Genomic DNA, 21,365 nt, shown 5'->3' on the forward strand with positions numbered 1-21,365 from the left:
ATTAACATTAGTTTATTTAAATAATTGAAATTATATTAATAATTTATCTTATTAAATTAATTTTAATTTATAAAATATTAGAATTTTCATTACTTACTTTTATATATATATATATATATATATTTTAGCAATTTTTGAATAAATTTATATTTTTAAAATTTAAAATAAAAACATTCAAAATGAAATAAATTAAAAGGATGAATAAAAAAAAATTAAAAATGAAGTGATAACAATTTTTTAAAATAGGATTAATGATATAAATAGAAGTTATAATTAAGAAATGTTTTGGAGGTAGAAAAGAAGTTGTAATGATGTTCTCAAATATATTATTTTTATATGAGAAAATTAAACTGTATTCGAAGCATTCGATGATATGATTTTACCCAAATATCTAATATATTACTTCTCTCGTCAGCGATTACGATAGTTTGTCCACACTAGGAGTCAATTTGCAGCAGCCAATTATAGATGATGACCACTGTTTAAGGACCATGAGTTGGATACCAATACCATTGGTTCAAACTTCAAATGGATTGCCATTAAATTAATGGCAGAAGGTGTGCTCAGTATTCTTTCCACTTCTATAATTATTATTATTATTATTATTATTATTATTATTAAATTAGAGGACCAAAACTTAGGTGATGTTTGTTCTTTTACTTAATTCTAAATAAAATCTTAATGCTTAATAGTGTTAAATATTAAGTTATTTGTTTTTGTAGTATTTTATTTTTATAAAGTATTAAAAAGTAAATATATATATGTTATTTTTTTATTTAGAAAAAACTACATATTTTGATTTTTTTTTTATTTAGTAAAAAATTTATAATAAGTTATGTAAAAGTAGAAAAACAAACAACCTAATTGCTTAGAAAAAATGTATATATAAGTGTAAGAAGGGCGAAAAAATAGAAACTTATAGATTCCCCAAAACAGGAAATTAAATTTAAAATCTCCTAAAATATAAAGTTTGACTTTTAAACTAATTTAAATCTTCAACTCAAAGATCCCCTAATACTCCTCTTCAAGCTGGTTCAAAGATGTCCAACACGTTCAACTTGTCAATTAAGAGAAAATAAATGTTAGAAGGTAAGGCCTTAGTGAACACATCTACCAATTGTGAGTTGGAGCCTATGAATGGTGTGTTGATCACCATTTTGTTGATCTTCTCCTTGATGAAGTTCAGTTGATCTTAACGTACTTTGTTCTGTTATGTTGTACTAGATTATGTACGATATTTATTATTGATTTGTTATCACAATACAATCTCATAGGTTCATCCACGTTTACATATACTTCTTTTAGAAGAGTATGGAGCCATATTAGCTCACAAATCCTAAGAGTCATAGCCTTAAATTTTGCTTTAGCATTGGATCGAGAGACCACCTGCTATTTTTTACTCCTCCACATCCAAATTTCTAGCAACAAAAGTGCAGTAGCCTGATGTAGAACGCTTGTGTGTGAATGAACCACCCCAATCACATTGGTCTTGTTTCTCAAATAGAAGACCTTTGCCTCGAGTATGTTTTAAGCACCTGAAAATGTGAGTCACTACTTCTATATGACAGTTCATTGGAGTGTGCATGAATTGACTAACAAGGCCAACGATATAAGTTATGTCATGTCGAGTACTATGAGACAAATAAATCAGTTTTCCCACTAATTGTTGATACCATCCTTTGCCTACAAGTGTTCTTGAGGGGTCAGAGCTTAACTTATGAATAAGATTGATGGGTGTAGTTTCAAGTTTTCATCCTAACATTCCAACCTTGTTTAAAAGGTCAATGATGTATTTTTGTTGTGACATAGATACCTTTCTTTGATCTTGCCATCTCAATGCTAAGGAAATATCTCAAACTGTACAAGTCTTTGATCTCAAATTCTTTAGCAAGCTTCAACTTAACCATTTTCATCCCCTCAAGATCATTCCCTATCAAGATAATGTCGTCCACGTACACAATCAAGGCTGTTAGTTTTTCTTCTGACTTGTTTTTAATAAAAAGAGTATGATCACCTTGGCTTTGTTGGAAACCAAATTGAATAATTGACCTACTAAATCTTTCAAATCAAGCTCTAAGTTATTGCTTCAAGCCATAGAGATATTTCTTAAGTTTGCACACCTTACCAGTACCAAAGTATTTTTTGAAACTAGGAGGAGCATTCATAAACACTTTTTCTAGATTTCCATGGAGGATTACATTCTTTATATCTAGCTGCTGTAAAGACCAGTCATTATTAGTTGCTAATGATAACAAGACTTGAATGGAATCAATTTTAGTAACTGGAGCCAATGTTTCCTGATAGTCAATCCCATGACTTTGTGTATATCCCTTCACGACTAGATGTGCTTTGTATCTCTTTATAGTGCCATCACACTTGTATTTAATTGTAAATACCCACTTGCACCCCATGGTATTCTTCCATTTGGGTAAGTTTGGCACTTTCCAAGTGTTGCTCTTCCAATGCATTGATCTTCTCATTAATGGCCTCTTTCCACTTTGGATCTTTCAAAGCTTCTTTAATATCCCTTAGGATAGTCTCATTTGATAGGTTTGATAGTCTCATTTTCTAATAAAAGAGAAAATGGGCAATAAGATGCTTTGTATCACTTCACACTTTTTTTAAAAAAAAAAGTTATGGGAAGATCACAATTAGTCTTAACAAAAAGCCAGGTTTTTCTCAAACATTGCAAGTTTCAGGACTTACCTCGAGTTTAGAAGATTGAGTATTTGGAGAGAGAGAGCCTGTTCCTTGATTCATCTCCTGCTTGTTCTTCCCAGAGTAAACTTGAAGAGGGCGGTCTGTAGGTGCAGAAGTTGTTGGTTCTTAAATCTATAACTAATTTGAGACCTCCAAATTAAGGAACCTGTTCAGATTCATTTTCAATGGCTGGAAGTACAAGAGAGGTTTTTATCTTCTCTACATTCTCTCTATGACATGAAGCTCCACTCTGCGTGTCAATACGTTTGATATCTTCCCACTTTGGGAGTGGAAAAATATTTTGTGACTGGTCTTCACTACTTCTATTCCTCCCCCTCCCCCTGAAGATCAGGACCAGAAAAATAACCTTGTGTCTCGAAAAAAGTAACATTCAGGGAGATTTTTTCTTGGTTGGAGGGTGGTAGCAAATATAGCCTTTTTGATGAGATGAATAACCCATAAATCAACACTTTAGGGCTCTCGGTTCTAGTTTCGAACAACTCCTAGCTAGAATGTGAACAAAAGCAACTGACCCAAAGATTTTTGGCAGTATGGAGCTTGGAAAATATTTCGTAGGAAAGAACCCTTTAAGTGATTCAAGGGGTGCCTTGTTAGCAAGCATTTTGGAAGGCATCCAATTTGTTAAGTAAGCTGCTATTAAAACAACATCACCCCAATAAATCTTTGAGACACTCCTAGCAAAGAGAAGTAACCAAGCAACCTCCAAAAGATGTCTATTCTTACCCTCAGCAACACCATTTTACTCAGGTGTATTTGTGCATGATGACTCGTATCATTAATTCCATTATTAGTTAGAAACATGCTAAGAGATCCATTAAAGTGTTCTCCTCTATTATCAGATCTAATAACCTTAACTTTTGCATCAAATTTGACACTAATCATCTTGTGAAATTTTTGGAAAGTCCCTATAGCATCAGATTTTTCTCTCATCAAATAAATTCAGGTAACTCTAATACAATCATCAATGAAATTAATAAACCACCTTGTTCTTGACATACTCGTGACCCTAGAAGGACCCATATATCTGTGTGAATAAGAAAAAAAAAATGGGAAATCACATTTATTATTTCTCAACGAGTATGGAACATGATGACTCTTTGCAAGTTCACAAATTTCAAACTTAAGAAAAGATGAATCAAAACCCTTAAACAAATCAGGGTATATTCTTAAAGGACCAAAATTTAAATGTCCTAATATTCTTTCATGTTGCAACCTAATTTCATGTTCTCTAGCTAAACTTCCTTCCATTTGGTAGGCTCAATCTTGCGGAATTAGGTAGTATAGGCCCTCTCTTCCCTTAGCACTGTCAATCATCTTCTCCATAGCCAGATCTTGAAAAACACACTGATTCAAGAAAAGTGTTACTGAACGGTTTTGAGACTTCGTAAGCTTGTTAATGGACAACGAATTCACTGACATCTCAAGAACATGTAAAATAAAATCAAGAGTAAAGTCTTTATTAATGGCTATACTTTCTTTTCCATGCACTGATATATTCGAGCAGTTTGCCACGAAAACTTTCTGTTAATTTCCCAGAGCAAGGCATATATGACTTAAAGAGTTTTGACTCTTGAATCATATGATCACTTGCTCTAGAGTCAACAATCCAATGAACATTCTTTAGGACCGATGCCATGCACATAATAGGTTCGGTTATACCTGATTGTGCCAAGGCACAAGAGGCTGATGGGGTTAGCGAAGTAACCTCAATTTTTCCCAATAGTTTTAGCTCTAATTGATCTTTTGTGAAGACTCAGTTTTTGGTGGCAACTGCAGCAGGTTTGGAAGTTTGAGTGCTAGTTGAGTCAGTATGGAAGCCTTTCCTTGTCTTGGACTAGTTTTTTCCCTTTTGGTTCTTTTTATCCATGCGTGGTAATCTAGTTATTGTCCAACATGTTTCTCTGGTATGATTATCCCTGTTGCAGAAGTCACACCAATGATCATTTTTCTTGTTTCCTACAATGTTTTAACGAGAAGTTTTGAGTGCTGACTTATTTGATTCATTATTGGATCCTAACATCACAGCCTGTCTACTTTCTTCATCTCATATGGTGGAGAATACCTCATGCAGATTTGGATCTATATCCCTGCCCAACAACCTGCTTCGGACCTCATCATACTCAAGTCTTAATCCAACCAAGAAATCGAAGATCCTTTCTCATCCAAGAATCTCTACAGGCTTTGCAACATCTCTTGGTGATTCCATCTCCCAATGTTGGTGGACATCCAATTCTTCCTATAGAATTTTCAATTTATTGAAAATCTAGATCTCTCTATTTGGTCTCATGAATTACGAGCTTTAATTAAAAAATCTGAGTGACATTCCCTTTCTTTGAATAAGTCTTCACCATGGCATCCTAGATATCCTTGGCTGTGGACACAAATAAGAATGACTTCCCTATCTCAGATTGCATAGAATTAAGAAGTCAGGACATGATCATGGAGTTCTTAGAGTCCCATGATTCAAAGAGAGGGTCAGTAGTCTTGGGAGCTTTAATCATTTCCAAAATGTAGCCCATCTTCTTCTTGCTCCTAAGAAACAGCTTCCCCGTATGAGACCACTCCAGAAATTTTTTTCCATTCAATTTTTCTGTAGTGATATGAAGTGTCGGGTTGTGAAGGCTTCCATTCAATCTGTTCGGGTTTGAAGAAACCTTAGAAAATATTATCTTAGATCCTACTAACATTTTTTGGAGAAGAAAGAACCAAGGATAAAGAAGATGAAAGCAAAGAGAGAGAAAAAAAAAATGAACTTAGAAAAATAGGACTCTCTAACCAAATCTTGAGAATAAAATAGATACAAATGTCTCTAGAAAAGAAAAAGGAACCCTAGTTCGACAACCATAATACCATGAAAACAATTGCGAAGAAAAGTATTTCTTTATTGCTTAGAAAAAATGTGTATATATAAGCGTATATTTGGTAAAGAAGGGAAAAAAAAAAAACTTATAGAATCCCTAGAAATCAGGAGTTTGACTTCTAAACTAATTTAAATCTTCAACTCCTAGATATCAGTAAATAATACTAAACCAAACAAAGAAAATGAGCATGACCCATGATTCAGATTAATCAACTCTTTGTCTTGCTGTCACTGAAATAAATTATTTGAGTAAACGAAAGAGAATATATCCAATATTATAATTTGGGCATCCATGTGTTGGTTTTATATAATCCCTAAGCTCAAGAGCTTAGTGCTGATCCAGAAACAATCATCAATATTTCTGCAATAGATGGATTCCGGGACTGTCACTCTCAGACCATTCAGGGTCAGCGATGTGGATGACTTCATACTATGGGCAGGCGATGATCAAGTCACTCGAAACATCCGGTGGAAGACCATCACCTCTAAGGAGGAAGCCTTGACCTTCATTAAAGAAGTCTGCATCCCCCACCCCTGGCGTCGATCCATATGTATAGATGACCGCTCCATCGGCTTTGTTTCAGTCTACCGGTGGTCGGGCAACGAAATATGTAAGGCGGACATAGCGTATGGGATAGCTGCAAAGTATTGGGGACAAGGGATTACCACCAAAGCAGTGAAGATGGCTGTATTAGAGGTGTTTAAGGACTTCCCTGATCTGGTAAGGCTGCAGGCATTTGCTGCAGTAGAGAATAAGGCCTCTCAGAGGGTGTTGGAGAAAGCTGGGTTCACCAAGGAGGGTTTGCTCAGGAAGTACACATTTCTCAAGGGCCAACTGAAGGATTTGGTGATATATAGTTTCTTGTCCACTGACATAACCGTGGCCGTGGATGACAAACTACTCTAAGAAAATCAGTAATCCCCCCTAAAGTAGTTTTAGTTTGTGTGCTTGAATGCCAACACAAAATCTGCTGTTTCTCCTCGTTTTCTTTTTGTCCTTTGTTTTTTCACTGTCGTTTAATGCTGCTGCTATTAAAAGGTAGTGCTCGTATCATATTTGGAAATTGAACGTTAATAATGCATTTCTTCATGGTTCACTAACTGAGGAAGTCTAGATGCAGCAAGCACCAGGGTTCTTATTTCTCTTCCCCAAATGATCCAGAACAAACACAATGGAGCAGTTTTCTGTTTTCACACATGACTTTTCTTGAATTAAAGAATGGATTCTAGAAGCTAAAAGAAAGGTGTTGATGAGTAATTGCAATCATTGATATTTCTGACATGGTAGATGTTACTAACTTACTAGACATAATGGAATTGTCTGATCTTAAATGAAACCTTGTAATGTAACCAACACACAAGCAATCTTCCTGTAAAAAATCCCTGCACCTAATTATAGCTTCTGTTTTAAGGTTGCAGAAGAAAATCTGAATTTCAAATATATGAACCCACCACTTACTTTCCCACTCTCAAGTTACAAAACCAATTGTTTTTATAAACTGCAATTCCTCAGGTCCATTCCATTACTTCTGTCAGCTAAATCAAACTTCATCACTCAACAAAAAATAGAAAACAAAAAGGGCAGTCACATGGACCCAAAACAAAGAGAAATATGGTATACATTTTTTCATTGAATGGATGGTGGTTACAATTTGTTTGACTCCTACAACTCTAATTCAGTTCCCAAAAAAATATCATCGTCTGTACACAGCTTGATTACTGCTCAAATCAGCTTCTGTAGTCTGTTTCGAAGCCATTTCCACACAGCAAAAACCATATCTTTACCCGTTGCCTCCAAGGTGTAAACTTGCCCAACAGGTCCATGGAGACTGTATTCAGTTGCCGTCTGGATGTTCCTACAAGAATCACCGACACAAGCACAACTGAGCATAACACATTGTACTCTAGCTGGACTGTGAAAAAGAATAGGAACCATGTTTGTAACAAGGTTCCTCTGTCTAACAAATATCCATCAGCCATAGGAAATTAAATTAACATCCAATTTCAAAGTTGGGTTGTGCGAATAATTTTTTAAGATGTTAGTGATGAAAAAGAGGTTAACCCTATATCTGTTTTTGAGGTCGAAAAAAAAAAGAAGACCGGAGACAACCACTCATCGACTACTTATAAAACAGAACACTTCCTAATAATCCATGTCCAAGAATTAAAATACGATGACGAGCACCTCAGTTATTTACCACAATAATACATTTTATAAGTGGTTCTTTGATGAACTGTTTCTTTGTTGATTAGGAGGACATGAAGCAACCAAGGTTTTATAAGAAGCACATTCCGGGATATGTTGTGCACCTATTAATCCGGTCCAAACTTTCATTTTCAAGTAAAAGAATGGGGTATTATTGGCCAACGATGGTTGAAGACCCCATGAATTATGCAAAAAATGTCAATCTTGTTAAGTTCATGCAAACTTTATTTATCAACCTCTGAAGCCCTTGCATCCTACCATTGCTTTATAGTGCGCCTTTGAATGCAGAGGGACTTGATGTAGTAGGACTAATCACACTAAAGTCTTCCAGAGGTCATGCATATATATTGGTAGTTGTAGACTACATCTCCAAATGGGCAGAAGTTGTGCCACTTAAAGAGGTAAAAAAAAGGGATTGTTGTCAACTTCATTCAAGCTAACATCATTTATCGATATAATATCCCTTAACACCTCATAACTGATAATGAAAAATGTTTCTACAAGACTTTGATGAATAAACTATGTAAAAATTTTGAATTCAAGTTACATAACCCTTCCATGTATAATGTACCTATTGGTATGGAGTTCTTAAAAGATTAAACTTGACTTTTCACTTTACTATCCTCATTTTCATTGATATTGATTTTAGTATTCAAACTTATATTACTTATATTGTACATGATTTGAGTGCATTAGGAGTTGTATGAAAGATCCAATTCATGGTTCTTTGTAAGATCGATGAGCCATTTCGGTTTATGAATTCAAACAATCCATTTGAAGTTGTAGTACATTACTTCCTAATTGGAGGGATGTTTGGTCTTGATAATCTGAATGAGTTTCTCATGATGAGTGCAGTAGTATGTATGGTTACATATTGGATAAGACTTACGACGAATCATGATATTGGTTATTGGGTAATCATGATTTACTATGTTATTGTACTACGTAAACTTTCAACTTGAGAGGATATTGAGTTTGTGTTGAAATCAACATATTATACCCTAAAAAGAGACTTCCTATTTAAGTCAAAATATGTTTCTATGTATATTTTCCTAATTTTATTGAAAGATTTTATATTAGAAACTAATTGTATAATTGTCAAAGATAACTATTTATAAAAGATCTTATAATAAGATGTTTCCTCTATGATAATACAAAACCCCTTACAAAAATATATCTTATTAAAAAACCATTAATGACTTTTCAATTAACTTAAAAATAGAATTGCTAGAGACTTTCCTACGCTTATGATGGCGAGGATGGACATGTTTTAGGATATGATGACTCAAATTATGCAAAAAGTAAAGGCAACATCATAACATCAAGAAGGTCATTTGGATTTATCCATGGTTTGTTTATTCCTTATCCCAAAAATCCTATTTCATTCTCATAAAAAAATGAATTAGAATTTATAAATAATATAAATAGGATTTGGTTTATTCTATATGTTATGTATACATACATACATACATACATATATATATATATATATATATATATATATATATATATATATATATATATATATATATAACATTATATACTATATTATTTTTATTGTTCCTTGAAAGAGTGACACATAGACTATTTTCAATTTTTTATTTTTTTTATTTATCTTTCTATGAATTGTATGTTTATAACAATAGGAACAAAATTTTCGTAATTCCAACGGATTGAACGTATTATGTTGATTTTTTTCAATAATATATCTAGAAATGTCTATTGATTTTTCTTATTAACATCATCTCGTACACAACTAGTACATTTGACTTATTGGCTAGGTAGAAATGTTCTAAGACATGATTTACTTGCCACCTATGCATTGTGATTCATTAAATTTTTTATTTTTAAGAAAATAGATACTATAAAATTTAAAATAAAGAAATAAATATGATCAAGTATTAGCAAATAAATAGTTTTAAAAATTATTTTTTCAAAATAGTAATTGATTTTATCTATTAAGTAAAATTATTTCTTAACTTGTCACTCCGCCACACATATTTGATTATTATAATTAAAATTCTCTTTTTTACATGTGAGATGTTGCTCTCCATGCAAGATCATTAAGGTTATGTTTGATACATATTCTTAAGAATAGTTTTTTATTTTTAGGAGAAAAAAAATACAAAAATATGTTTGATTGTCGGTTATTCCCAAAATAAGTTTTTACGAGAATTGTTATGAAAATTGAGTACTTTTTGGGAAGATATTTTAATTATTCTCACTTATTTTTATTTATTTTTTAGTATATTATAAAAAATAATTGTACAAAGAATGATTAAAAATACAATACTATAAATAAAAATTAGTTTTAAGAAATATTCGAATGTAGAAAAAACGTTTTTGAAGTTATCAAACATATTTTTATATAAGAAAATATAAATCAATTGTTATAAAAATTACTTTTTGAAAAACTGGATTCGAAAGCAGCCAATGACATGGTTTTATCCACATATTTAATATACTATTTCTCTCGTCAGCTATTACGGTTGGTATGCCCACACTCAGAGTCAATTTGTAGCAGTCGATTGTAGATGATGACCACTGTTTAAGGACCATGAGTTGGATGCCAATACCATTGGCTCTCCATATCCAATCGACTTCTATTATTATTGAATTGGAGAACCAAGAATTACATACACATAGAATCATATGACAACAAAAACCCATCATCAACCTCCATCCTCACATTGTCACTACCAATATAATACTAATCAAACAAAGAAAATTCAACATATGAAAATCATATATATTCACATGAAAATGACCTTGGTCCATTGTCCACAGTCAGAGTCAATTTGTAGCAGCCAATTGTAGATGATGACCAGTACTGTTTAAGGCCCATGAGTTGAATGCCAATACCATTGGCTCTCAATATCCAATCGACTTCTATTATTACTGAATTGGAGGACCAAGAATTACATACACATAGAATCATATGAGAACAAAAACCCATCATCAACCTCCATCCTCACATTGTCACTACCAAACAAAGAAAATTCAACATATATGGGCATCCGTCAATCTATTAGTTTTATGTAATCCCCAAGCTCAAGGGCTTAGCGCTGGTACAGAAACAATCATCAATATTTCTGCCATAGATGGATTCCGGGAGGGTCACTCTTAGACCATTCAGGGTCAGCGACGTGGATGACTTCATACTATGGGCAGGCGATGATCAAGTCACTCGAAACATCCGGTGGAAGACCGTCACCTCTAAGGAGGAAGCCTTGACCTTCATCAAAGATGTCTGCATCCCCCACCCATGGCGTCGGTCCATATGTATTGACGACCGCTCCATCGGCTTTGTTTCGGTCTACCGGTGGTCGGGCAACGACATATGTAAGGCGGACATAGCGTATGCGATAGCTGCGAAGTATTGGGGGCAAGGGATTACCACCAAAGCAGTGAAGATGGCTGTATCAGAGGTGTTTAAGGACTTCCCTGATCTGGTAAGGTTGCAGGCATTTGCTGCAGTGGAGAATAAGGCCTCTCAGAGGGTGTTGGAGAAAGCTGGGTTCACCAAGGAGGGTTTACTCAGGAAATACACATATCTCAAGGGCCAATTGAAGGATTTGGTGATATATAGTTTCTTGTCCACTGACATAAGCGTGGCCGTGGATGACGAACTACTGTAAGAAAATCAGTAGTCCCCTAAAGTAGTTGTAGTTTGTGTGCTTGAATCCCAATAATTTCATAACTAACAAAAGTTGAATATTTGTAATTGGCTTTAGAGATGGGTACAAATTAGCAATTTCAGACTTTTTATATAATCTAATTGGAAAGGGAAAATTATTTTAAAGATTGGTTTAAGTTGATAATTTTGTTCCAAAGATCATTGGTTTAGAACCCAATCCTATGAGAGGTGGGATAGAAGGTGTAGCTAGCAAAGATAATAAGAATGTATAGCTTAGCTTAGTAAAGTCATCCAGATAAATGTGTTACAAAATAACAGGAATAAGCAATAAGAAAAGAATAAGAATATATAAATTTACGTGGAAACCTTATAAGAAGAAAAATCATAAGTAGAAGAGAAGAAGATCCACTATGTCAAAAATTGATACTAGAAAAGAGAGTTGTAAGCAATGTTTTCAAAATCGGATCGGGTATTGAATCGGAAAAGTTACCAATTCACGGTTCACTGGTCGGACCGACGGTCGAACCGGTGATGTCATAAATATATAATTTATATATTATTAAAATTAATAATAATAATAATAATAATGATTTATATATTATTTAAAAATTAAATTTTTATTTAAAAATCATAAAATTAGTTTCAAATTAAAATTTTAAATTAAAATCAGAATTTAAATTTAAATTTTGAAATTTTAAATCAAAAACTTATTTTATAATCATAAATTTATTTTAAAATTATAATATTTATTATTTTCATTTATTTAAATTAAAATCACAAGTTTTAAAAATCATGAAGTAAAAAAATAATAGATATAAAATAAAATAAATAATAACGTTGATAGAGTAAAAAAAATAAAAAAAATAAAAATTGGAAAGGGCGGCCAAAAAGGTCAAAAAATGTCAAAAAGGAAAATAAAAAATGTCAAAAATTTGGGCGGCCAAAAAGGTAGGGTTTTGGGGCTATTAGAAAATGTAAAAAATCTGGGTGGGAGCATCGGAAAGGAAAGGGAAAAAATCTAGGTAGGGAAGGGAGAGGTAGAAGGAAGGGTTTTGGGGGGCACTGGAAGCGGAAAGGGAAAAAGTCTGGGTGAGGAAGAGTGAGGAAGAAGGAAGGGTTTTGACACCAAAAAGGGGAAAAAATCTAGGTCGGGGCATTGCGAGGGGATGAGAAGAAGGATGGTTGTAGGACGGCGGTGGCACTGAGGTGAGCTGATGAAGCGTTGGATGGGGGAGGAGAACTATTCGGTTCATCGAAACCGGCATAGTCATTTGGTTCATTGGTCTGACCGTGGTTCCGGCGATCCAACGCCAGTTTAAAGGCTCCCTGGCCCAAATGGTTGAACTGGACCGAATTAGTGATCGGCCGACGATCAAACCGGTCAGACTGGCCAGTCTGGTCCAATTTTTAAAACCATGGTTGTGAGCAACTATAACAGAAGTATAATCATTATCATCATAGTCTTAAAACTATACATCATCACACACACACATAAGCATAATCATCATCATCATAACCTTAAAACTATACATAAGCATAATCATCATCATCATAACCTTAAAAAAAAAAAATCATAATTTTAACTTTATCACATATGTTACACCGCAAGTTTTTCGGATCAATTAAAAAAGAACTTGGGTTACCAAATTATAACAATATGTATATGGGTAGATCCCTTGGAGCATTAAATAAGCTACAAGAATCTCCTAATATTCAACAAAAGTCAAGGCAAGGACCTTAAAAAGGAAATGCAAGCGATTTCTTAAAAAGAGGACAAAGACCCAAAGCTTTCCTAATCAACCTAGAGATCCTCAGTATAATCACCCCATACATGGTGACCTAAAAAATAGGTTGAGAATAACCAAATGGATGTTGACATCATGGTTTTAAAAATTGGACCGGATCAATTGGTCTTACTGTTGGTCAATCACGATTCCGATCCAATTTGATGAATTAGGCCAAAAGATGGTTGAATGGAAATTGGACCTAATGAATTGGCAGTTCGATTGATGAACCAGCGGATTCTCTTTGAACTGGATGGTTTAACCTTTTTTTTTTACAACATCAAAACAATGTTGTTTTGATGCTTCTTGAATCAAAATGATGCTATTTTGATGACTATTTAAAGTATCTTTTTCTTTCCCCCACCCCCGGCAGCCTGCCCAACTTCAATAGCTGCCGCCTGCTGCCAACAACCCCCCCTCCCCCTACTCCAGTCTTTGATCCCACCCACGCAGAGCACCAGCGGTCTTTGCCCCCCTTCCCCTTGCCACCCCTCTTCCTACTGCCCAACGCCCCATGCGCCGCAACCTTTCTCCCATTTTCTTTTCCTATGGTGTCTCTTCCCCATTTCTTTCGAGATTTTTATTTTTATTTTTATTTACCTTGTTCATTGCCATTATTATTTATTTTATTTTATATTTGTTATTTTTTTATTTTATGATTTTTAAAACTTGTCATTTTAATTTAAATGTAATTTTAAATAATTTTTATTTTAAAAATAGTTTTTTGATTTAAAAATAAATTTTAAGATTTTTAATTTTAATTTCTAATTTGAAACTAGTTTTCTAATTTTCAAATAATTTTATTATTTTCAAATAAAATTTTAATTTTTAAATAATATATCAATTATATTATTTTTATTTTTAAAATTATTTTAAAATTTTAATAATATATAAATTAGATATTTATAACGACGTCAGTTCAATTGTGGTTCGATCGTCGATCCGACTAGTAAATCATGAACTAGTAATTCTTTTGGTTCAATGACTGATCTAATTCTTAAAACATTGGTTTACATAGAATATCCATGCATAATGAGGATATAATGTTCTAGTTACGGAAGTCAAGGGTTGCCATTGATGGTCAATAAATATGTGGGACAACAAAGAAACGAGTGAATACATAGTTTATTATTCAATTAGCCTAAAGATTTCAAATATTTAATTTTAAGAATTCTTTAATTAATTGGACAATTAATCAATAGATTAAGAATTCCAATCATACACATACACAAGTGATTTACATGAAAAACCACTTATAAAGCCTTATAAAGACTTTGTAAATATACAATCAAGGGATCAAAGACTACAAAGTTGTAATTCACTAACTATGAAGAATTAAGTACACAAATTTATTTATTGATTGCTAATATCTAAGACTTACATCCAATACCTATACCTTACTTTATGTCTGGAATGCAACACTACCGTGCTTCTTAATAAACTTCTCGATGTTATAAGAGGATGTAATTCTCTCTCACGAACTTAAGAATGAAAGCAAACACCTTTGAGAGTTTTAGGTAATGGAAAGTGTAAGGACTTTTTAGGCTCTTTTCACATAAAAAAAAAAAAAAAAGAAACTTGAATTTTACAATATGTATATATATAAAGTAAGGAACTTTGCAAACTTACGTATAAATGGACAAAATAGCTCTAAATATAGAACTTGGTATATTTTTGAGTTAAAAAAAGGAAAATACTCAATCCATTAGGAAAAAATTGTATTAAAAAGGATAATAAATTAGAAAACAAGTGATTCTAAGAATAAAGCACCACTATCAGATCAACCCCCCACACCCCCCTCAATTTGTCAATTTGAGTCAGCTGTAGCTCATGGTCCACCATGAGGTGGATACCAATCAATATCAGTGGTTCAAATGGACTCGGTTGAATGGCGGAAAGTGCACTCAATATCTTTTCCACTTCTACTATTATTAAGCTGGAGGACCAACACATTGTTGACAAACAACGAGAAATATGAGTAATCCGTCTGTCAGTTTCACATAATCTCTCAGCCCAAGCGCTCAGCGCTGATCTACAGAGCAATGCATTCAGTATCTTTGGCATAGATGGATTCCGAGAGCCTAACTCTTCGACCATTCAGGGTGAGCGATGTGGATGACTTAATACTGTGGGCGGGTGATGAGCAAGTCACTCGAACCATCCGATGGAAGACCATCACCTCTAAGGAGGAAGCCTTGACCTTCATCAAAGAAGTCTGCATCCCCCACCCTTTTTGTCGATCCATATGTATAGATGACCGCTCCATCGGCTTTGTTTATGTCATCAGGGCAAGGTTCAAAGTATCGGCCGAGTCCGGTACGACTCGGCCGAGTCGTATCCGCCTCGACACCTGCCGCGACGAGACCGATACCAGATACGGTATAATGCATGAACTCGACTGGGAATCGGTTAGACTCGACTGACTTGTCTGAGTTTCCGAGTTAACTCGGTTGACTCGGTTAGGTTACAGAGAATTTTCAAATTTTTCATAAAATAAAAAAAAAAAATTAACCAGAGATTGCCCTTCCAAAAGCAAACACCTATTCTGAAATTTTAAACCATCAATAAGAAGATCAAAGAAGATGAAGAAGAAAAAACCCTAACCGTAACCCATTCGGAAATAAGCGGAGAAACCACCGAAGGATGAGGGCATGATTTATGATTTACTTACCTGATTTTCCTCAAAATCGAGCATTACCAGAGGGTGGAGCTTTGGTGTCGGCGGTGGTGACTCGTCAAGTGGACTGAATATTTCATCGGCGGCGTCGACAAGACAACCCCTCGCAATCAGATTGCTCCCCCTCCCATGTTAGGAACGGTTATAAATTTGCGATTGCAAGTGGTGTCGTCTGTTGTGGGTCTTGACAGCATGGTGGTGTGCGAGGGTGGGAGATTGAGAGCTCTGTTGTGGGTCTTGACAGCAATGGTGGCGAGGACGGGAGATTGGGGCTCAAATTAGTAAAGTAAAAAAGCTACCTTTTATACGGATTTACACGGAGAATTAAGGCCAATTTACCTGAAAAATACCTTTTATATTAATCTTATTTAATAATAACTAATTAGGAAAATTGAGTACCCATTTGTTAAAATGATATGAAAGGTATATATATGAGGTTTAATGATAAATTAAAATATTTATATGGTAAAGTGATAATTAAATCCTCAATTTTTAATATTATCATAAATAACTTTGAGTTAAATGTAAAAAAAAAAATTGTTTTATTAAAATTTTCAATTTATTTAATTATATCTATTTTGTTTTTTAATTTATATAATATTTTTATAATTTTTTGAAAATTTTAATTATCTTATTTTACGTATCGCCCGATACCGAACCGAGACACCGATACCGATATGCCTCGTGACCCTCCGAGTCAATGACCGATACCGCGACTTTGAACCATGCATCAGGGGGTCGGGCGCCGACAGACATAAGGCGGACATGGGGTATGGTGTAGCCGCGAAGCATTGGGGGCAGGGGATTGCCACCAAAACTGTGAAGATGGTTATATCAGAGGTGTTCAAGGACTTCCCTGATCTGGTAAGGTTGCAAGCAGTTGCTGTGGTGGAGAACATTGCTTCTCAGAGGGTGTTGGAGAAAGCTGGATTCACCAGGGAGGCTTTACTCAGGAAACACTCATTTCTGAAGGGCCAATTGAAAGACTTGGTGATATATAGTCTTTTGTCCACTGATTCGAATGGGGCCGTGGATGATGAAGTATGAGAAATAGCATCATGTATTTGTATAATGGGATATTATTTTTAATGGAAAATGGGTAACTAATTCCTCTCACAGACTCCATTTTGCTTAGGAGTATAAGTTACAGTAAGCTGATGTTCAATCCTTGCAGCTTCACAAAACTTAGCAAATTTGTCAGCAGCATATTCAGTCCCATTATCAGACCTAATCACCTTAATTCTACAACCACCTCGATTTTCAATCCATGTTTTGAACTTCCAAAACACACCAGCAACCTCAAACTTCTATTTAAGAAAACAAACCCAACATATTTTGCTAAAGTCATCAATAAGAACCATAAAATACATGTTACCACTTAAAGGTTCACAAACATCAATGTGGATCAATTAAAGCTTCTCAACTACCCTCCATGCCTTGTTAACAAGAAATGGCAATTTGGCTTGCTTTCCAAGCTGATAAACTCCACACACTGCTGCTCCTTCCCCATTGTAAGTCATTCCTCGTACAATACAAAATAGTGAAAATGCCCCATCCTCTTGGACCGTACTGAGAGGAGTGTCACATGGGCCAATAGTGGTTTACCACTTGGGGGAAGGTCCCCACACGTCGGATATTAAATTAACATCCAATTTCAAAGTTGGGTTGTGCAAATAATTTTTGAAGATGTAAGTGATGAAAAAGAGTTTTAACCCTATATTTGTTTTTGAGGTCGAAAAAGAAGACAGGAGACAACCACTCATCGACTACTTATAAAACAGAGTACTTCCTAATAATCCATGTCCAAGAATTAAAATATGATGATGAGCACCTCAGTTATTTACCACAATAATACATTTTATAAGTGGTCCTTTGATGAAGTGTTTCTTTGTTGATTAGGAAAACATGAAGCAACCAAGGTTTTATAAGAAGCATATTCCGGGATATGTTGTGCACCTATTAATCCGGTCCAAACTTTCATTTTCAAGTAAAAGAATAGGGTGTTATTGGTTGACGATGTTTGAAAACTCCATGAATTATGCAAAAAGATGTCAAGCTCGTTAAGTTACTTCAAACTTTATTTATCAACCTTTGAAGCCCTTACATCCTAGCATTGCTTTATAGTGCGCCTTTGAATGCATAAGGACTTGATGTAGTAGGACTAATCACATTGAAATCTTCCAGAGGTCATGCATATATATTGGTAGTTGTAGACTACATCTCCAAATGGGCAGAAGTTGTGCCACTTAAAGAGGTAAAAAAATGGATTATTGTCAACTTCATTCAAGCTAACATCATTTATCGGTATAATATCCCTTAACACCTCATAACTGATAATGAAAAATGTTTCTACAACACTTTGATGAATAAATGATGTAAAAAGTTTGAATTCAAGTGACATAACTCTTCCATGTATAATGTACCTATTGGGATGGAGTTCTTAAAACATTAAACTTGACTTTTCACTTTACTATCCTCATTTTCATTGATATTGATTTTAGCATTCAGACCTACATCACTTCTACTATACGTGACTTGAGTGTATTAGTAGTTGTATGAAAGATCCAATTCGTGGCTCTTTGTAAGATTGCTGAGTTATTTTTGTTTATGAATTCAAGCAATCCATTTGAAGTTGTAGTACATTACTTCCTAATTGGAGAGATGATTGATCTTGGTCATCTGGATGAGTTTCTCATGGTGAGTGTACTGGTATCTATGGTTACACATTAGACAAGACTTACGACGAATCATGACATTGGTTATTGGGTAATCATGATTTACTAAGTTATTGTACCACATAAACTCTCAACTTGAAGGGATATTGAGTTTATGTTGAAATCAACATATTACACCCGAAAGATTTTATATTAGAAATTAATTGTATAATTGTCAAAGATAACTATTTATAAAAGAAGATCTTACAATAAGATATTTCCTCTATGATAATACAAAACCCCTTACAAAAATATATTTTATTAAGAAACCATTAATTTCTTTTCAATTAACTTAAAAATAGAATTGTGGACACTTCCTACGCTTATGATGGTGAGGATGGACATGTTCTAGGATATGATGACTCAAATTATGCAAAAAGTAAAGGCAACATCATAACATCAACAAGGTCATTTGGATTTATCCATGGTTTGTTTATTCTTTATCCTAAAAATCCAATTTCATTTGGATAAAAAAATGAATTAGAATTTATAAATAGCATAAATAGGATTTGGTTTATTTCTATATGTTATATATATAACATTATATACTATATTATTTTTACTGGTCCTTGGAAGAGTGATATACAGGCCGTTGATTCAATTTTTTATTTATTTTTATTTATCTTTCTATGAATTGTATGTTTATAACAATAGGAACAAAAATTTTGCAATTCCAATTGATTGAACATATTGTGTTGATTTTTTTCAATAATATATCTAGAAATGTTTGTTGATTTTTCTTATTAACACCGTCTCATACACAACTAGTACATTTGACTTATTGGTTAGGTAGGAATGTTCTAAGACATGATTTACTTTCCACCTATGCATTGCAATTCATTAAATTTTTTATTTTTAACAAAATAAATACTGTAAAATTTAAAATAAAGCAAAAAATATGATAAAATATTAACAAATAAATAGTTTTAAAAATTATTTTTCCAAAACAGTAATTGATTTTATCAAATAAGTAAAATTATATCTTAACTTGTCACTCGATTCGTCACACATATTCGGTTATTATAATTAATTTTTTTCTTTTTTACATATCACATGTTGCTCTCCCTTTAACATTATTAAGGTTATGTTTGATACATATTCTTAAGAATAGTTTTTTTGTTTTTAGGACAAAAGGAAAAAAAAATATAGAAATATGTTTGATTGTCAATTATTCCCAAAATGAGTTTTTATGAGAATTGTTATGAAAATATAATATTTTTTGGGAAGATATTTTAATTATTCTCACTTATTTTCATTTAATTTTTTTAGTATATTATAAAAAATAATTATACAGATAATGATTAAAAATACAATACTATAAATACAAATTAGTTTTAAGAAATGTTCTGAATGTAGAAAAGACGTTTTTGAAGTTATCAAACATATTTTCATATAAGGAAATATTTATCAATTGTTCTTATAAAAATTACTTTTTGAAAAACTCAATTCGAAAGCATCCAATGACATGGTTTTATCCACATATTTAATATACTATTTCTCTCGTTAGCTATTACGATTATTATGCCCACACTCAAAGTCAATTTGTAGTAGTCAATTTTAGCTTAGCTTAGTAAAGTCATTCGGATAAATGTGTTACAAAATAACGAGAATAATCAATAAGAAAAACAAAATAAGAATACATAGATATACCTGGAATCCTTAGACGTGAAAAACCATAAGTAGAAGAGAAGAAGATCCACTATGTCAAAAATTGGTACAAGATGAGAGAGTTGTGAGCGATTACAATAGAAGTATAATCATTATCATCATAATCTTAAAACTATACATCATATATATATATATGTGTGTGTGTGGGAGTACAAGAGTAATAACCTTAAAACTATACATAAGCATAATCATCACCATCATCATAACCTTAAAACTATACATCATCACACACACATATATGTGATGGGTGCACGCGTGAGAGTAATAAACAAATTTTTGATAGAAATATATGCATATAGGTAAGGAAATCTCATATATATGCATAGGTATATTGGTCGATCCCTCCACTACCATCACAAACCCAAAGAAAAAAAAAAAAAAAAGGTCATTTAACTGTAATAATATCTGTACGGATAGATCCCTTTGAAACATTAAATAAGCTCACAAGAATCTCCTAATACTCAACAAAAGTCAAGGCAAGGACCTTAAGAGGAAATGCAAGCAATTTCTTAAAAAGAGAATAGAGACCCAAAGCTTTCCTAATCAACCTAGAGATCCTCAGTATAATCACCTCATACATGGTGACGTGAAGAGTAGGTTGAGAATAACCAAATGGATGTTTACATCATAGTTTTAAAAATCGGACTGGATTGGCCAATTGATCACGGTTCCGGTTCAATTTGGTGAATTAAGCCAGAAGATCGTTGAATCGAAATCAGACTTGGTGAACTGATGGTCCAATTGATTCTCTATGAACCGAATGGTTCAACCATTGATTTTTTTTTCTTTTTTTACAACATCAAAACGACGTTGTTTTGATGCTTCTTGAACGAAAATGATGCCATTTTGATGACTATAAAAGTGTCTTTTTCTTTCTCCCCACCCCCTAGGCCAGCCTAGCTCCAATAGCCGTCGTCTGTCACCGAAAACCCCCCTCCCCCTGCACTAGTCTTTGCCTCTCAGCCACGTAGATCTTTGCCTCCTCCTCTTGCCACCCTCCTTCCTGCTGCCTAACGCCCCATGTGTCGTCGTCTTTCTCCCGTTTTCTTTTCCAATAGCACCTCTTCCCCATTTCTTTCAAGATTTTTATTTTTATTT

The 21,365-nt window shown here is 33.6% G+C and overlaps 3 protein-coding genes across 3 annotated transcripts; all 3 read left to right on the forward strand.

Annotated features, from left to right (window-relative positions):
* The first annotated feature begins 5,951 nt into the window (after window positions 1-5,951).
* Window positions 5,952-6,488, forward strand: LOC100260509 (uncharacterized). Its single transcript, XM_002271552.3, has one exon. It carries the CDS (start codon window positions 5,952-5,954, stop codon window positions 6,486-6,488), a length of 537 nt encoding a protein of 178 aa, XP_002271588.1.
* Window positions 6,489-10,851: 4,363 nt separating this feature from the next.
* Window positions 10,852-11,425, forward strand: LOC109123842 (uncharacterized). Its single transcript, XM_019224822.2, has one exon. It carries the CDS (start codon window positions 10,889-10,891, stop codon window positions 11,423-11,425), a length of 537 nt encoding a protein of 178 aa, XP_019080367.1. The 5' UTR covers window positions 10,852-10,888.
* Window positions 11,426-15,096: 3,671 nt separating this feature from the next.
* On the forward strand, window positions 15,097-16,150 carry LOC132255117 (uncharacterized). Its single transcript, XM_059742874.1, has one exon. The coding sequence runs from the start codon at window positions 15,275-15,277 to the stop codon at window positions 15,629-15,631; it is 357 nt and encodes a 118-aa protein (XP_059598857.1). The 5' UTR covers window positions 15,097-15,274; the 3' UTR covers window positions 15,632-16,150.
* The last annotated feature ends 5,215 nt before the right edge of the window (window positions 16,151-21,365 follow it).

The sequence above is a fragment of the Vitis vinifera genome, chromosome 14, assembly GCF_030704535.1.
Source record: "Vitis vinifera cultivar Pinot Noir 40024 chromosome 14, ASM3070453v1".
NCBI lineage: Eukaryota > Viridiplantae > Streptophyta > Magnoliopsida > Vitales > Vitaceae > Vitis > Vitis vinifera.

Excerpts from the sequence above, each read along its gene's own strand:
- LOC100260509 (XM_002271552.3), top strand. The coding sequence starts at position 5,952 with ATGGATTCCGGGACTGTCACTCTCAGACCATTCAGGGTCAGCGATGTG.
- LOC109123842 (XM_019224822.2), top strand. The coding sequence starts at position 10,889 with ATGGATTCCGGGAGGGTCACTCTTAGACCATTCAGGGTCAGCGACGTG.
- LOC132255117 (XM_059742874.1), top strand. The coding sequence starts at position 15,275 with ATGGATTCCGAGAGCCTAACTCTTCGACCATTCAGGGTGAGCGATGTG.